Below are 19,637 nucleotides of genomic sequence, written 5' to 3' on the forward strand. Positions count from 1 at the left end.
AATGAGACAGAGAGGGAGAAGGAGAGGGAGAGGGAGACGGAGAGGGAGAACGAGACAGAGAGGGAGAAGGAGAGGGAGAGGGAGACGGAGAGGGAGAACGAGACAGAGAGGGAGAAGGAGACAGAGATGGAGACAGAGATGGAGAGGGAGAAGGAGGCAGTGAAGGAGACGGAGAAGGAGATGGAGAGGGAGAAGGAGACAGAGAGGGAGAAGGAGACAGAAAGGGAGAGAGTCATACAGAGAGAGAGAAGGAGACAGAGATGGAGACAGAGAGGGAGAAGGAGACGGAGAGGGAGACGGAGAGGGAGAAGGAGAAGGAGATGGCGAGGGAGAGAGGCAGAGGGAGAAGGAGACAGAGGGAGAGAGGCAGAGAGAGAAGGAGACAGAGAGAGAGGAGACAGAGAGGGAGAAGGAGACAGAGAGGGAGAGGGAGAGAAATAAAGTAACAAAGAGAGAGACAGACGGAGAGAAATGGAGGGAGAGAGATAGACAGAGAGGGAGGAGAGGGAGAAGGAGGCAGTGAAGGAGACGGAGAGGGAGACGGAGAGGGAGAAGGAGACGGAGAGGAGGAGAGGACAGAGAGGGAGAGAGGCAGAGGGAGAAGGAGACAGAGAGGGAGAGAGGCAGAGAGAGAAGGAGACAGAGAGGGAGAAGGAGAGGGAGAAGGAGAAGGAGACAGAGAGGGAGAAGGAGACAGAGAGGGAGAAGGAGGCAGAGAGGGAGAAGGAGGCAGAGGGGGAGATGGAGGCAGAGAGGGAGAAGGAGGCAGAGAGGGAGAAGGAGGCAGAGAGGGAGAAGGAGGCAGAGAGGGAGAAGGAGACAGAGAGGGAGAGGGAGAGAAATAAAGTAACAAAGAGAGAGACAGACAGGGAGAGAAATGGAGGGAGAGAGAGAGACAGAGAGAGCGAGAGAGAGATAGACAAGACACAGACCAGACATAGACCAGACTAAGACACTACTAAGTGATCCATATAAAAGGCACACCAGGGTAGGTGGAATACCATAACAACAGTTGAGTTGGGGACGACCATCGTTATACTACTCCACCCACCTTAGCTGTGAGCCTTTAGGTGTGGCGATGCCATATCCCTTGGAGTCCAGGTTGCCTCCAACCTTCATGGTGTCGCAGGGCTTGCGTTGTTCCGTGTACTCATTCATGGTGGACTCCAGGAGGAAAGCGTACTTCCCTTTGGACTTGCGGACGCGAGCTACGCCCTCCGCTGTGGTCTTAGCGAAGACAGAGGGTTCAGCAGACTTCATATAGGACCACATCTTCTCATATACAGCAATCTTTGACCTCTAAGAGAACAAAGGGCAGAGAGAAGGTGTTAGAGGTGAGCTTTAGGGTTAGTGATCCATCCATTCATCCACCCACCCGCCCATCCATTCATCTGTCCATCCATCCATCTATTCATCCATCAGCTGCAATGATCACTGGTCCTGAAATATTGAGGATCATCTGCAGCTGCTGTTCACAGGGCATTCAGAACCAACTGCTAATGGACAGTGTAATAGTGGACAGTGTAATAGTGTAGAACAAACTGCTAGTGGACAGTGTAATAGTGTAGAACCAACTGCAAGTGGACTGTGTAATAGTGGACAGTGTAATAGTGTAGAACAAACTGCTAGTGGACTGTGTAATAGTGTAGAACCACCTGCTAGTGTACAGTGTAATAGTGTAGAACCACCTGCTAGTGGACAGTGTAATAGTGTAGAACCACCTGCTAGTGGACAGTGTAATAGTGGACAGTGTAATAGTGTAGAACAAACTGCTAGTGGACAGTGTAATAGTGTAGAACCACCTGCTAGTGGACAGTGTAATAGTGAACAGTGTAATAGTGTAGAACCACCTGCTAGTGGACAGTGTAATAATGTAGAACCACCTGCTACTGGACAGTTTAATAGTGGACAGTGTAATAGTGTAGAACAAACTGCTAGTGGACAGTGTAATAGTGTAGAACCACCTGCTAGTGGACAGTGTAAAATTGTACAGTGTAATAGAGTAGAACCACCTGCTAGTGGACAGTGTAATAGTGTAGAACCAACTGCTAGTGGACAGTGTAATAGTGTAGAACAAACTGCTAGTGGACAGTGTAATAGTGGACAGTGTAATATTGTACAGTGTAATAGTGTAGAACAAACTGCTAGTGGACAGTGTAATAGTGTAGAACAAACTGCTAGTGGACAGTGTAATATTGTATAACCAACTGCTAGTGGACAGTGTAATAGTGTAGAACAAACTGCTAGTGGACAGTGTAATAGTGGACAGTGTAATATTGTACAGTGTAATAGTGTAGAACAAACTGCTAGTGGACAGTGTAATAGTGTAGAACTACCTGCTAGTGGACAGTGTAATAGTGGACAGTGTAATAGTGTAGAACAAACTGCTAGTGGACAGTGTAATATTGTAGAGCAAACTGCTAGTGGACAGTGTAATAGTGTAGAACAAACTGCTAGTGGACAGTGTAATATTGTAGAACCAACTGCTAGTGGACAGTGTAATAGTGGACAGTGTAATAGTGTAGAACCAACTGCTAGTGGACAGTGTAATAGTGGACAGTGTCATAGTGGACAGTGTCATAGTGGACAGTGTCATAGTGGATGGTGTAATAGTGGACAATGTCATAGTGGACAATGTCATAGTGGACAGTGTCATAGTGGACAGTGTAATAGTGGACAGTGTAATAGTGGACAGTGTCATAGTGGACAGTGTCATAGTGGACAGTGTAATAGTGGACAGTGTCATAGTGGACAGTGTAATAATGTAGAACCAACTGCTAGTGGACAGTGTAATAGTGTAGAACCAACTGCTAGTGGACAGTGTAATAGTGGACAGTGTAATAGTGTAGAACCAACTGCTAGTGGACAGTGTAATAGTGTATAACCAACTGCTAGTGGACAGTGTAGTGTAGAATCAACTGCTAGTGGACAGTGTAGTGTAGAATCAACTGCTAGTGGACAGTGTAATAGTGTAGAACCAACTGCTAGTGGACAGTATAATAGTGTAGAATCATCTGCTACTGGACAGTGTAATAGTGGACAGTGTAATAGTGTAGAACCAACTGCTAGTGGACAGTGTAATAGTGGACAGTGTAATAGTGTAGAACCAACTGTAATTGGACAGTGTAATAGTGTAGAACCAACTGCTAGTGGACAGTGTCATAGTGGGCAGTGTAATAGTGTAGAACAGACCCTGTTGTACACACAACTTCATGCTTGATCTTAATGGTCTGCAGTGTGTGTGTGCGTGTGTGCGTGTGTGTGCGTATGTTTGTGTGTCTGCTTGGTGTAGTGAAGAATGAAAATAACAAGCTGGGGAACAAATTATCATTCTCCATAACCGTCGATTCTCTCTTGTTTTTATCCTGTCTGTTATGAAGTGTTATTCCCTCTGTCCTTTAGCGACACCATAAGCCTTAGCGTTAGCCAATGAGCCACAGCCTGGAGTAGAGAGGTCGGTGTGTGTGCCTCGCTGGGATTTGCTATGACAGACATCTATCCCATGATAATGTCAGTGACTTCTGTCCGAACCAGTGAACCTCCCCCCACTCTCTCGCTTTCTCTCTCTTTCTCTCTCTCTGGCCAACATTTTCAATGTCGTGGCTTTAAGAAATCAGTGGGGAAAAATCCATACGCGCGCGCGCACACACACATACGCACACCAACACACACACACACACACGCACACGCACACCAACACACACACACACACACACACACACACACACACACACACACACACACACACACACACACACACACACACACACACACACACACACACACACACACACACACACACACACACACACACACACACACACACACACACACACACACACACACACACGTAATAGTGGTGAATCTCACACAGTAAATAGATTCTTCACCCTCCACAGATTTCCGCCTGCTCGTTATGTTGATGATGCTAACGCTGCTCACAGATGCACACTCTGTCTGCTACTGCCAGGCCCTAACTATTCACATACACACACACACACACACACACGTGTGTGTTTGTGTATGTGCAAGCTTGTGTGTGTGTCCTCACCCTGAAAAACTCCTTGGTGGAGCCTGAGTCCAGTGTTCCGTAGGCGATCTCCGTCTGCTTGGCCAGATCCTCAGCACTCTCTATGGGCGACACCATCCTCTCCACTGTGAGGAAGGCAGCCAGGTTGGCCGTGTAGGACGAGATGATGATGAGAGTGAAGAACCACCACACGCCCCCCACTATACGCCCCGACAGAGACCTGAGAGGAGAAGGAGGGAAAGAAAGAGGGGGTGAGAGAAAATTGAGGGAAAATCATAGGTGCAAGGTTGAAAAATAAATGTGGTTACTCATAGATAATAAAGTACACACTCTTAGAAACAAAATGTTTTACATGGAACCGAAAAGGGTTAGACCTGGAACCAAAAGGGTTAGACCTGGAACCAAAAGGGTTAGACCTGGAACCAAAAGGGTTAGACCTGGAACTAAAAGGGTTAGACCTGGAACCAAAAGGGTTAGACCTGGAGCCAAAAGGGTTAGACCTGGAGCCATAAGGGTTAGACCTGGAACTAAAAGGGTTAGACCTGGAACCAAAAGGGTTAGACCTGGAACTAAAAGGGTTAGACCTGGAACCAAAAGGGTTAGACCTGGAACCATAAGGGTTAGACCTGGAACCATAAGGGTTAGACCTGGAGCCAAAAGGGTTAGACCTGGAACCAAAAGGGTTAGACCTGGAACCATAAGGGTTAGACCTGGAACCAAAAGGGTTAGACCTGGAACCAAAAGGGTTAGACCTGGAACCAAAAGGGTTAGACCTGGAGCCAAAAGGGTTAGACCTGGAACCAAAAGGGTTAGACCTGGAACCAAAAGGGTTAGACCTGGAACTAAAAGGGATAGACCTAGAACCAAAAGGGTTAGACCTGGAACCAAAAGGGTTAGACCTGGAACCAAAAGGGTTAGACCTGGAACCAAAAATAGTTATTCAAAGGTTTCTCCTATGGGGACAGCCACAGACCCCTTTTAGGGTCTAGATAGCATTGTTTTCTCTAAGAGTGCAGTAAACAGAGACACAGTATATTGAGGCTCTCTATTTTGAGGCTTTGCTTCATTGGCACCACAGTGAGAGCAACAACACAGTCAAAGTAATTAACATTCAAACCAATTCAACCACCACCAGAACAAAAGGTAACATAACATGAGTGCACTCTTTCATCTCCCCCTCACGATCTCTCTGTTTTCTCTCTCTCTCTCTGTTTATCTCCCTCTCTCTCCCTAAGAGAGAATATCAAAGTGTATGAAAGAGGCAGTGTTGCTGGTTTATTTTGTTTGTTTTATTTGAGAGAGAGAGAGAGAGAGAGAGAGAGAGAGAGAGAGAGAGAAAGCAAGAGAGAGAGAAAGCAAGAGAGAGAGAAAGCAAGAGAGAGAGAATGGGAGGGAGAGAGAGAGTAAAAGAAGAGGGGAGCTTTGATTCTTCTTTAAATGTGAAGGAGATTACCCAGGCTCCCCAGAGGGAGGGAGAGGGGCGGGCCTTTCTCTTCAAACAGAGAGCTGGAAACAACATTAAGTGTTAATTTCAAATCCAACAAATCCCTCTTAGCTTCCATGTAATACCCTCCTGTAGACCTGTGGCTATATTTATTAAATTCCAATTGAAAGTGTATTGCATTAGAGCAACACGACATGTGAGGGTGTGTGTTCTGTCCATTATTGGCCTGGCTGTGCAGTTGTCTACAAAGGCCTTGTACCTTTGATTGCACACACTGTATTATCTGCATTTCTCTGTTTGTTTATACTGGTAACTACCAACAAGACATGTTAACTAACCTGTTTATACTGGTAACTACCAACAAGACATGTTAACTAATCTGTTTATACTGGTAATTACCAACAAGACATGTTAACTAACCTATTTATACTGGTAACTACCAACAAGACATGTTAACTCACCTGTTTATACTGGTAACTACCAACAATACATTTTAACTAACCTGTTTATACTGGTAACTACCAACAAGACATTTTAACTAACCTGTTTATACTGGTAACTACCAACAAGACATGTTAACTAACCTGTTTATACTGGTAACTACCAACAAGACATTTTAACTCACCTGTTTATACTGGTAACTACCAACAAGACACTTTAACTAACCTTATATTGGTAACCACAGATAAGACACTTTAACTGACCATTAAAGACAGTATAACAGAAACATTGTAACTTTAAGAGCTTTCACAATGTATACGTCAGAATGTCATCTACATGTAATATGATAAATATAGGAACACTTTTGTGAAGATAGCAATGTGATTTTAGCCTTCTAAATGAGATAATTGCATTTCATACAAACCTCTGCCAAGTCAGTAACCACGGCCACGTGAGCGCAGACTTTGTGGCCATGTGATGGAACTGCCCTCCAAGGCGAGTGCTTAAAAGCACTCTTTTACGCTTAATTTATTTGCGATGCATAAGCAACATTTTCATGGCCTACCTTCTCTCCTACGGCAACCAGAAACTCATCCACAGTGACAGTAGCTTCAGTAACACACCTGAAGCCGTGCCGATGTGACAGGGACGGCGTCCCCATGTGGGTCGCCATCCCCACCAAATCCAGGGCAATTCCAACAAGAAATGCAATATACCTAGTTTCACCACAAAACATTGTCGTAAATGATTTTTTATTTTACCTTTATTTTACTAGGCAAGTCAGTTAAGAACAAATTCTTATTTTCAATGACGGCCTAGGAACAGTGGGTTAACTGCCTGTTCAGGGGCAGAATGACAGATTTGTACCTTGTCAGCTCGGGGGTTTGAACTTGCAACCTTCCAGTTACTAGTCCAACGCTCGAACCACTAGGCTACCCTGCCGACCCAATGATAACCTTAATCATGCCTCAAAAAAGGAAAACCACCAAGAAAAGGAAACAAAAAGAAAACACAGGCGATCGAACTCCACACCGAACACTCAGATTCCTAAAGCACTCCCAGCATGCACTGAGAGAGAGAGAGAGGGAGCGCACTAGAGCGCGCGAGAGAGAGAGAAACAGTCCCTGTAGATAAGTTGATTTGGGTGGAGATGCAGAGTGAATTGGAATAAATTGTCACGCTATAGTGTTTCTGCATTCCACTTCTGTTCAACCTCACAATCATGCACACACACACGCTCACACACACACACACATGCACACGCACACGGTAGGTGGTCTAGAATTACTGTCTCCTCTGCACAGGGAGAAAAGTATTTTGATCTTTTGGATTTTGAGGGGGTTGTCCTTATAGCTAAGTACTCTGTGTGTGTGTTTGTGTGTGTGTGTGTGTGTGTGTGTGTGTGTGTGTGTGTGTGTGTGTGTGTGTGTGTGTGTTTGTGTGTGTGTGTGTGTGTGTGAGCGGACTGTGTTCTGATTAGACATAATAAAATGTATTCTTAATAATCTATCCTGCCTTAGTGCTTGATGCTCTTTTTACTCATTTCTTAATAGTGTATCATTCAGTAGAGATTGTTAAAACCAACCAGATACATAACTCACTGTTGTGGTTATCATCAGACACAAAACAACACACACACACACACACACACACACACACACACACACACACACACACACACACACACACACACACACACACACACACACACACACACACACACACACACACACACACACACACACACACACACACACACACACACACACACACACACACACACACACACACAGTATTTCATGAAGCAATCAATAGAGTGCACTGGATTGTTGTCCATGACTAATGTTCCCATAACGCTCCCCTGCTGTCTTATAGCCCTCATCGTTCTTGTGGCTCTGTCTTTGCTTTGATAGCTTATGACAGGCTATAGCACATTATTATAGGCTTTGATAGCTTATGACAGGCTATAGCACGTTATTATAGGCTTTGATAGCTTATGACAGGCTATAGCACGTTGTTACAGGCTATGCTAGCTTACAACTGGCTATCACACATAATTGCAGGCTATGATAGCTTACAATAGGCTATGCCACGTTATTATAGGCTATGATAGCCTGCAATATTGTTTCATAGCCTATTGTAAGTTATCACAGCTTACAACTGGCTATCACACATAATTGCAGGCTATGATAGATTACAACAGTCTAGCACACGTTATTACAGGCTATGATAGCTTACAATAGTCTATGACACAATATTACAGGCTATGATAGTTTACAACAGGCTATCACATGTTGTTACAGGCTATGATAGTTTACGATAGGCTATGAAAAGATGAATGTGCAAGTAGAGATACTGGAGTGCAAAGGAGGAAAATAAACAAATACATATAGTTTAGGGATGAGGTAGTTGGATGGGCTATTTACAGATGGGCTATGTACAGGTGCAGTGATCTGTGAGCTGCTCTGACAGCTGGTGCTTAAAGCTAGTGAGGGAGATATGATTCTCCAGCTTCAGTGATTTTTGAAGTTCATTCCAGTCATTGGCAGCAGAGAACTGGAAGGAAAGGCGGCCAAAGGAAGAATTGGCTTTGGGGGTGACCAGTAAGATATACCTGCTGGAGCGCGTGCTACGGGTGGGTGCTGCTATGGTGATCAGTGAGCTGAGATAAGGCGGGGCTTTACCTAGCAAAGACTTGAAGATGACCTGGAGCCAGTGGGTTTGGCTGTGAGTATGAAGTGAGGGCCAGCTAACGAGAGCATACAGGTCGCAGTGGTGGGTAGGAAATAGGGCTTTGGTGACAAAACGGATGGCACTGTGATAGACTGTAAATAGCCCAATTTGTTGAGTAGAGTGTTGGAGGCTATTTTGTAAATGACATCACCGAAGTCGAGGATCGGTAGGATGGTCAGTTTTACGAGGGTATGATTGGCAGCGTGAGTGAAGGAGGCTTTGTTGCGAAATAGAAAGCCGATTCTAGATGTAATTTTGGATTGGAGATGATTAATGTGAGTCTGGAAGGAGAGTTTACAGTCTAACCAGACTCCGAAGTATTTGTAGTTGTCCACATATTCTAAGTCAGAACCATCCAGAATAGTGATGGTGACTTGCCAAAAGGACCCTTGTCGAAAAGACGCAAATAATTTTGGCGAGTTAAACAGTTAATGTGTTGATAATAATTGGGGAGCACGGAACTCAAATGCCTTCTGTTAATGCTGCCTCAGGGTACGCGTCTCCAATTTGTTCAATGTCCAATGAAGGTCGTTGACAGCATTCTTCGTATCGGCCTGGGGCGGGATGTACACAGCCATGGCATTAATCACTGAGAACTCTCTCGGAAGGTCAAATGGCTGACATTTGATGAGTCGACAAGTCGGGAGAGCAGAAGCTCGCAAGTTCCTGTACGTTTTCCCCATCACACCACTTGTTATTGGTTAAAAAGCAGACTCCACAGCCTTTGTTCTTGCCAGAGAGAACCCGCTTCTTATCCACTCGATGAACTGTAAACCCTGCTGGTTGTATACAATCCGGCAAGTCTCAGAATGTGATGTCCCTCTGGAAGGAGATCCTCACTCGGAGTTCGTCAACTTTATTCACTAGTAAACATTGGCGAGTAGTATGACATGAAGATAGAAAGAGATGGAGATAAAGAGACATGGAGATAGAGAGACATGGAGATGGAGAGACATGGAGATGGAGAGACATGAAGATAGAAAGACATGGAGATAAAGAGACATGGAGATAGAGAGACATGGAGATAGAGAGACATGGAGTTATTCAGTAGACAAGGGAGTGTTATTCAGTAGACAGAGGGGAGAGTTATTCAGTAGACAGAGGGGAAAGTTATTCATTATTATTTAATATACATAATATACACCAAATCCACTTGGCCACCCACACACACACCCTAACCCAGACACCTACACACACACCCTAACCCAGCCACCTACACACACCCTAACCCAGACACCTACACACACCCTAACCCAGACACCTACACACACCCTAACCGTGACACCCACACACACCCTAACCCAGACACCTACACACACCCTAACACAGACACCCACACACACCCTAACCCAGACACCTACACACACACCCTAGCCTAGACACCTACACACACTCTAACCCAGACACCTACACACACCCTAACCCAGACACCCTAACCCAGACACGTACACACACCCTAACCCAGACACCCTAACCCAGACACCTACACACACCCTAACCCAGGCACCCTAACCCAGACACCTACACACACCCTAACCCAGACACCCACACACCCTAACACAGACACCTACACACACCCTAACCCAGACACCCTAACCCTAACCCAGACACCCTAACCCAGACACCCTATCCCAGACACCCTAACCCAGACACCTACACACACCCTAACCCAGACATCCTAACCCAGACACCTACACACACCTTAACCCAGACACCCTAACCCAGACACCCACATACACCCTAACCCAGACACCCTAACCCAGACACTCACACACACAATAACCCAGACACCTACACACACCCTAACCCAGACACCCTAACCCAGACACCTACACACACCACACAGCTGTAAATTCAGTGGTATATTGACAGGTAAAAGGTCTTTCCCTCAGATAAATGAAGAGGAACGGTGATCAAGAATGAACTGCATGAAATAACCTGAAGATATTTTTCTCTCACTCTTCTCAAAGATTCTCATTGTCATTCTTAACCTCTCTCCTTCCTTCTCTCTCTCTCGGTCTCCCCCTCTCTCTCGCTCTCATTCTCTCTCTCTCCCTTGTTCCAAAGCTCAGAGGAAGAGAGAGAGAGAGAGAGAGTGAGAGAGAGGGGAACGAGAGAGTGCGAGAGAGAGAGAGAGCAGACGAGAGAGTGACAGTGAGAGAGAGAACAGGAGAGAGAGAGAGAGAAGGCGAAAGAGAGAGAGTGAGTGACTGTTTTCCAGCCCACCCAAGCATGACCCGACCATTGAGAATGATTTAAACCGTTTTTGAGGGGCGGAGCTGGTGATTGTGCTCCATTAGAGACATGACAGGGTGTCGCATCACCATCTCAAGGTCACCCTCACTGTGAGCTAACGTTAGCTGGCTGGGTCGCTAGCTAACGTTATGTGTATGATCTTATTCTTTGTATCTCAGACACAGTTGCTTGACTAGTAATAGCAATAGAACCTGGTGGTTAGCTTCCTGCAGATTCATGCAGGGTAGTAACATCATCAGTTGTGATTATGGTCCATTGTGTAGCTATGTAGCTAGCATAGTTATGAAAAACTGGATGATTACTTCCAGGATTACTTTTAAATTCAGGAATGATGTTTTTGGGAAAAGTTCTTTGACACTTTTGTTTTCTCAAGACATTCAAATCAGCATTGAAAAAAGGCACAAGTTCAAGTTTGTTCCAACTGAGCGAGTCTGACCACAAGTCAGAGACCACTATGATGACACAACAAATGTGTTTGATGGATCGCGGGAAAAGAGCAGGAACAGGCTTCTGTAGGCTACAGTCCAAGCCATGTCTTCCAATGGTGTGACTGCTGTTGGCATCCAAAGATGATCCAACTTGAATAAACGCTTGGAGGTGAGGATGACAGCAGTGGTGTAGTCTACGGCGATACGGATATCACTAATTACTGATATCTACATAGAGCATAAATGTGAATCACAGTGCTGCTCTCTCATTTAGCTATTTACGCCTTGAGGATTTGTTGTGGATGTCTGTTCACATATTTAAAAGTAAATTTGAATCAAAAAATGGTTGAATTCAAGAAGTTGAAGCTGCCTATTTTTATTTAACTAGGAAAGTCAGTTAAGAACAAATTCTTATTTACAATGATGGCCTAACCCGGATGGCGCTGGGCCAATTGTGCACTGTCCTATGGAACTCCCAATCACGTCCGGTTGTAATACAGCCTGGTTTCGAACCAAGGACTGTAGTGACACCTCTTGCACTGAGATACAGTACCATAGACCACTGCACCCTATCAATCATTGTTTCTGAAACCAGTGGACAGCCAGTGAAAAATGCGCTCATGCAACAGCTGCATAGTGCAGATCCCAGCCTATGGAATAAAAGTAGAGCATCTAATTCATGCTGAAAAAAAATTACATCCATAGGCCCAATGGACACATTCTTAAACTCTTACACTTTTTATAAACTTAAAGAGGAAATCTGTAGTTACTACATCCATTTTTGGACTTAAAGTAGAACGTTCTAAGTTCCTTGGCGTACACATCATGGACAAACTGAAATGATCCACCCACACAGACAGTGTGGTGAAGAAGGCACCACAGCGCCTCTTCAACCTCAGGAGGCTGAGGAAATTTGGCTTTTCACCTAAAACCCTCACATACTTTTACAGATGCACAATTGAGAGCATCCTGTTGGGCTGTATCACCACATGGTACGGCAACTGCACCGCCCACAACAGCAAGGCTCTCCAGAGGATGGTGTGATCTACACAGCGCATCACCGGGGACAAACTACCTGCCCTCCAGGACACCTACAGCAACCGATGTCACAGGAAGGCCAAAAAGATAATCAAGGACAACAACCAACCGATCCACTTCCTTTTCACACCGCTACCATCCAAAAGGTGAGGTCAGTACAGATGCATCAAATTGGGACCGAGAGACTGAAAAACAGCTTCTATCTCAAGGCCATTAGACTGTTAAACAGCCATCACTAACACAGAGAGGTTGCTGCCTATAATCAGACTTGAAGTCATTGACTACTTTAATAAATGGATCACTAGTCACTTTAATAATGTTTACAAATCTTGCATTACTCATCTCATATGTATACACTGTATTTTATACCACCTATTGCATATTGCCTAATTCCACTCTGTCATTGCTCATCCATATATTTATACAGTATGTATATATTCTTATTCCATTCTTTACTTAGATTTGTGTGTTTTAGGTAGTTGTGGTGGAATTGTTAGATTAGATTAAGATTAAGCATTTTGCTACACTTGATAGCTAAGGAGATGGGGAAAACAACTGTCTCCGGATTACATCTTGAAACTAAGGGCAACCATAGCAGGGAGAAGCATCCATTTATACAGTATGTATATATTCTTATTCCATTCTTTACTTAGATTTGTGTGTTTTAGGTAGTTGTGGTGGAATTGTTAGATTAGATTAAGATTAAGCATTTTGCTACACTTGATAGCTAAGGAGATGGGGAAAACACCTGTCTCCGGATTACATCTTGAAACTAAGGGCAACCATAGCAGGGAGAAGCATCCATGATGTATACGGACAGGATAGTCTAGCTATTTACATTTTCAGATATTACACGTTTCTAATTTTGACAGAAAGTTGTTTTCATTTCAAGTTAAAGTGTACTCTTAGCTAGCTAGCTAACGTTAGCTGGCTGGCTTGCTAGTTAATGTTACGTGTATGATCTTATTACTCATATCTCAGAGCCATTTGCTTTGCTAGTTATAGCCTAATGTTGGCTAGCTAACATTCAACCTGGTTGGCTAGCTACCTGCAGATTCATGCAGGGTTGTAACATCATGAGTTGGGATAATGGTTCATTGTTTACCTAGCTAGCTAGCTAGCTACGTGTCTTAACAAAAGACTCCATTATGCAAGTAACCATTTCAATAGAATGTCACCGGGACAACTGTTCATAGACGTAGCTGCTCCGATTTCAGAGCACTCTTGTCGAATTTATGAACGCTCAACACCTGTTGAATGTGGCCGGTGTCAGTAAACGTTGGCAAAAAAGCCTAAGCAGCTCTGCTAGGGTGAGTAAAATGGTCAGTGAGCTGTTTTCTCATTTTTGTCTAGAAGTAGCTAGCAAGCTAGCCAACGTTAGCCAAATGTTAGCTTGGGTGCTTGACTGTTGTTGTTAGGACAGAACGCTCAAATCAACACATAAAGAGATGTGTGGGGCTAAAGCTTAAGAGGGTGTGAACCATGCTGAATGGGTGTAGACAAAGAAGAGCTCTCCAGTAGGTACCAAAACATTCAAAGGCCATTTTATCAAAAGTGAGTTTACAAGTTTAATAACTTTCAAAGCACTATATGATATACCATTTTGTAGCTCTGTGTCTCCTCTTTTATCCAATGTAAAAAAACTATTTCAAAATTTGCTACATAAGACCGGTCACATTTTTTTTACGTTACAGCCTTATTCCAAAATGGATTAAATACATGTTTTTCTTCAACAATCTACACACAATACCCCATAATGACAAAGTGAAAACAGGTTTTTAGAATTTTTTTCAAACGTATTGAATTAAAAAACAGAAATACCTTATTTACAGAAGAATTCAGACCCTTTGGTATAAGACTCGAAATTGAGTTGTATCCTGTTTCCATTCATCATCATTGATATGTTTCTACAACTTGATTGGAGTCCACCTGTGATAAATGTTATTGATTGGACATGATTTGGAAAGGCACACACCTGTCTGTATATGGTCCCACAGTTGACAGTGCATGTCAGCGCAAAAGCCAAGCCCTGAGGTCGAAGGAATTGTCCTTAGAGCTCCAAGACAGGATTGTGTCGAGGCACAGATCTGGGGAAGGGTACCAACATATTTCTGCAGCATTGAAGGTCCCCAAGAACATAATGGCCGCCATTATTCTTAAATGGAAGAAGTTTGGAACGACCAAGACTCTTCCAGAGCTGACCACTCGGCCAAACTGAACAATCATGGGAGAAGGACCTTGGTCAGGCAGTTGACCAAGAACCTGATGGTCACCGACAAGAGCTCCAGAGTTCATCTGTGGAGATGGGAAAACCTATCAGAAGGACAACCATCTCTGCAGCACTCCACCAATCAGGCCTTTATTGTAGAGTGGCCAGACGGAAGCCACTCCTCAGTAAAAGGCACATGACAGCCACTTTGTGTTTTCCAAAAGGCACTTAATGGACTCTCAGACCATGAGAAACTAGAAGCTCTGGTCTTCCAAAAGGACAATGACCCTAAGCACACTGTCAAGACAATACAGGAGTGGATTCAGGACAAGTCTCTCAATGTCCCGAACTTGAACACGATCGAGCATCTCTGGAGAGACCTGAAAATAGCTGTGCAGCGACACTCCCCATCCAACCTGACAGAGCTTGAGAGGATCTACAGAGAAGAATGGGAGAAACTCCCCAAAAACAGGTGTGCCAAGCTGGTAGTGTCATACCCAAGTCGACTCGAGGCTGTAATCGCAGACCCAACTGAGTAAAGGGTCTGAATACTTGTAAATGTAATATGTTTGTTTTATATTTTTAATACATTTGAACAAATGTCTGAACCTGTTTTTGCTTTGTCAGTACGGGTAGTACATGTAAATTGTTGAGGGATTGAACAAAAAAATTCAAATCAATTTTAGAATAAGTCAGTAACGTAACAACGTGGAAAAAGTCAAGGGGACTGAATACTTTCAGAATGCACTGTATATTCAAAACGCATTCTGCCTCCAGCTCACTGCACAGTGGTGTGTGATGCTCTGAAGCGTGCCTAGTTACCTACGCACTTGAATGGGAAGTGCTCTTCAATTACCAGTTGAGAAATAAAAATAGTAGCTATTTTTAATCATGAGCACGTTTTTTTGGTTACGGCTACGGTGTTGCGATTGCCTTGAGAATCTTTGCACAATGATTGTGCTAGTTAAATCATGTTTCACTCCAACAGCAAGCAAAAGCTGTCTAAGTTGTGTCAGCAGCTCTCGCGCTACATCTGTTGGTATTTACAGTATATCAATGAATAGGCTAAAATGCATTATTTCGTAATGGGATTTTTATTTTGTCCCAAACAATTTTATTTAGCGGCTTAATTATTTTTTTTGTGGCCAAAAGCTGGCTAACGGAAACCATGGTTTGTGTGTGTGTGTGTCTGTGTGAGAGAGTGAGAGGAAGAATGTGTGTGAAGGTGTGTGTGTGTGTGGGGGAGGGATTAAGAAAGTAGTATGCACACGTACACACACACGCACACACCACATATTATAAAGAAGAAAAACAAGACGTCAACTTTAGAAAATGTATTAAGTAGATTAGCCATGTAGTCATTGTGATGGGATGCGTCTGCTAGAGGAAACAACAATGAACCCTGTGAGGAAAGAACTGCAAGATAGAGAGAGAGAGGGCAGGAGAGAGAACAAAATAAAAAGAGTGGGTGAGAGAGAGACAGGGAGACAGGGAAGAACAGAGAGAGAGAGGGAGGGAGGAAGGGAGAGAGAGAGAGAGAGAGAGAGAGAGACTGTAAAGGTCTAAGTATAGGACTGTGTGTGAGAGAGAGACAGGGAGACAGGGAAGAACAGAGAGAGAGAGAGAGGGAGGGAGGAAGGGAGAGAGAGAGAGAGAGACTGTAAAGGTCTAAGTATAGGACTGTGTGTGAGAGAGAGACAGGGAGATAGGGAAGAACAGAGAGAGAGAGGGAGGGAGGAAGGGAGAGAGAGAGAGAGAGAGAGACTGTAAAGGTCTAAGTATAGGACTGTGTGTGAGAGAGAGAAAGGGAGACAGGGAAGAACAGAGAGAGAGAGGGAGGGAGGAAGGGAGAGAGAGAGAGAGAGAGAGAGACTGTAAAGGTCTAAGTATAGGACTGTGTGTGAGAGAGAGACAGGGAGACAGGGAAGAACAGAGAGAGAGAGGGAGGGAGGAAGGGAGAGAGAGAGAGGGAGGAAGGGAGAGAGAGACTGTAAAGGTCTAAGTATAGGACTGTGTGTGAGAGAGAGACAGGGAGACAGGGAAGAACAGAGAGAGAGAGGGAGGGAGGAAGGGAGAGAGAGAGAGAGAGAGAGGGAGGAAGGGAGAGAGAGACTGTAAAGGTCTAAGTATAGGACTGTGTGTGAGAGAGAGACAGGGAGACAGGGAAGAACAGAGAGAGAGAGGGAGGGAGGAAGGGAGAGAGAGAGAGAGAGAGAGAGACTATAAAGGTCTAAGTATAGGACTGTGTGTGAGAGAGAGACAGGGAGACAGGGAAGAACAGAGAGAGAGAGGGAGGGAGGAAGGGAGAGAGAGAGAGAGAGAGAGAGACTATAAAGGTCTAAGTATAGGACTGTGTGTGAGAGAGAGACAGGGAGACAGGGAAGAACAGAGAGAGAGAGGGAGGGAGGAAGGGAGAGAGAGAGAGAGAGAGAGAGACTATAAAGGTCTAAGTATAGGACTGTGTGTGAGAGAGAGACAGGGAGACAGGGAAGAACAGAGAGAGAGAGGGAGGGAGGAAGGGAGAGAGAGACTGTAAAGGTCTAAGTATAGGACTGTGTGTGAGAGAGAGACAGGGAGACAGGGAAGAACAGAGAGAGAGAGGGAGGGAGGAAGGGAGAGAGAGAGAGAGAGAGAGAGACTATAAAGGTCTAAGTATAGGACTGTGTGTGAGAGAGAGACAGGGAGACAGGGAAGAACAGAGAGAGAGAGGGAGGGAGGAAGGGAGAGAGAGAGAGAGAGAGAGAGACTGTAAAGGTCTAAGTATAGGACTGTGTGTGAGAGAGAGACAGGGAGACAGGGAAGAACAGAGAGAGAGGGAGGGAGGAAGGGAGAGAGAGAGAGAGAGAGAGAGACTATAAAGGTCTAAGTATAGGACTGTGTGTGAGAGAGAGACAGGGAGACAGGGAAGAACAGAGAGAGAGGGAGGGAGGAAGGGAGAGAGAGAGAGAGAGAGAGAGAGAGAGACTGTAAAGGTCTAAGTATAGGACTGTGTGTGAGAGAGAGACAGGGAGACAGGGAAGAACAGAGAGAGAGAGGGAGGGAGGAAGGGAGAGAGAGAGAGAGAGAGAGAGAGAGAGACTGTAAAGGTCTAAGTATAGGACTGTGTGTGAGAGAGAGACAGGGAGACAGGGAAGAACAGAGAGAGAGAGAGGGAGGAAGGGAGAGAGAGACTGTAAAGGTCTAAGTATAGGACTGTGTGTGAGAGAGAGACTGTAAAGGTCTAAGTATAGGACTGTGTGTGAGAGAGAGATGCTCCTTCTCAGACTGCAGTGATCACTGCAGCAGGGAAACAGAGACTGACACTGAATACAAATGATCCTATAGACATTCAATACACTCACAACACAGTATACCAATATACTTAGAAACCCCAAATCACAACACACACACACAATCACAAGCACTCATACTCAATCCGGGAACTGGATCCACCTAGCTACAGACTGTATTGATCCAGAAATGGGACTGCCTAGCTACAGACTGTATTGATCCAGAAATGGGACCACCTAGCTACAGACTGTATTGATCCAGAAATGGGACTGCCTAGCTACAGACTGTATTGATCCAGAAATGAGACCACCTAGCTACAGACTGTATTGATCCAGAAATGGGACCACCTAGCTACGGACTGTATTGATCCAGAAATGAGACCACCTAGCTACAGACTGTATTGATCCAGAAATGGGACCACCTAGCTACGGACTGTATTGATCCAGAAATGAGACCACCTAGCTACAGACTGTATTGATCCAGAAATGAGACCGCCTAGCTACAGACTGTATTGATCCAGAAATGAGACCGCCTAGCTACAGACTGTATTGATCCAGAAATGAGACCACCTAGCTACAGACTGTATTGATCCAGAAATGAGACCGCCTAGCTACAGACTGTATTGATCCAGAAATGAGACCGCCTAGCTACAGACTGTATTGATCCAGAAATGAGACCGCCTAGCTACAGACTGTATTGATCCAGAAATGAGACCGCCTAGCTACAGACTGTATTGATCCAGAAATGAGACCACCTAGCTACAGACTGTATTGATCCAGAAATGAGACCGCCTAGCTACAGACTGTATTGATCCAGAAATGAGACCGCCTAGCTACAGACTGTATTGATCCAGAAATGAGACCGCCTAGCTACAGACTGTATTGATCCAGAAATGGGACCACCTAGCTACAGACTGTATTGATCCAGAAATGAGACCGCCTAGCTACAGACTGTATTGATCCAGAAATGAGACAGCCTAGCTACAGACTGTATTGATCCAGAAATGAGACCGCCTAGCTACAGACTGTATTGATCCAGAAATGAGACCACCTAGCTACAGACTGTATTGATCCAGAAATGAGACCGCCTAGCTACAGACTACATTGATCCAGAAATGAGACCGCCTAGCTACAGACTGTATTGATCCAGAAATGAGACCGCCTAGCTACAGACTGTATTGATCCAGAAATGAGACCGCCTAGCTACAGACTGCATTGATCCAGAAATGAGACCGCCTAGCTACAGACTGTATTAATCCAGAAATGAGACAGCCTAGCTACAGACTGTATTGATCCAGAAATGAGACCGCCTAGCTACAGACTGCATTGATCCAGAAATGAGACAGCCTAGCTACAGACTGCATTGATCCAGAAATGAGACCGCCTAGCTACAGACTGTATTGATCCAGAAATGAGACCGCCTAGCTACAGACTGTATTAATCCAGAAATGAGACAGCCTAGCTACAGACTGTATTGATCCAGAAATGAGACCGCCTAGCTACAGACTGCATTGATCCAGAAATGAGACCACCTAGCTACAGACTGTATTGATCCAGAAATGAGACCGCCTAGCTACAGACTGTATTGATCCAGAAATGAGACAGCCTAGCTACAGACTGTATTGATCCAGAAATGAGACCGCCTAGCTACAGACTGTATTGATCCAGAAATGAGACCACCTAGCTACAGACTGTATTGATCCAGAAATGAGACCGCCTAGCTACAGACTGCATTGATCCAGAAATGAGACCGCCTAGCTACAGACTGTATTGATCCAGAAATGAGACC

At 44.7% G+C, this 19,637-nt stretch overlaps 1 protein-coding gene across 1 annotated transcript in view; it reads right to left on the reverse strand.

Annotated features, from left to right (window-relative positions):
• Positions 1–1,038: 1,038 nt before the first annotated feature.
• Positions 1,039–19,637, reverse strand: part of LOC135553140 (glutamate receptor 4-like) — a 97,735-nt gene continuing 79,136 nt past the window's right edge. Inside the window, exons 12-13 of the mRNA XM_064985282.1 lie at positions 4,052–4,250; positions 1,039–1,299 (exon numbers count right to left, since the gene is read on the reverse strand). Coding sequence (XP_064841354.1) covers positions 1,039–1,299; positions 4,052–4,250 — 460 coding nt within the window. The remainder of the gene's footprint in view (positions 1,300–4,051; positions 4,251–19,637) is intronic.

This window comes from Oncorhynchus masou, chromosome 13, assembly GCF_036934945.1.
Source record: "Oncorhynchus masou masou isolate Uvic2021 chromosome 13, UVic_Omas_1.1, whole genome shotgun sequence".
Classification (NCBI taxonomy): domain Eukaryota; kingdom Metazoa; phylum Chordata; class Actinopteri; order Salmoniformes; family Salmonidae; genus Oncorhynchus; species Oncorhynchus masou.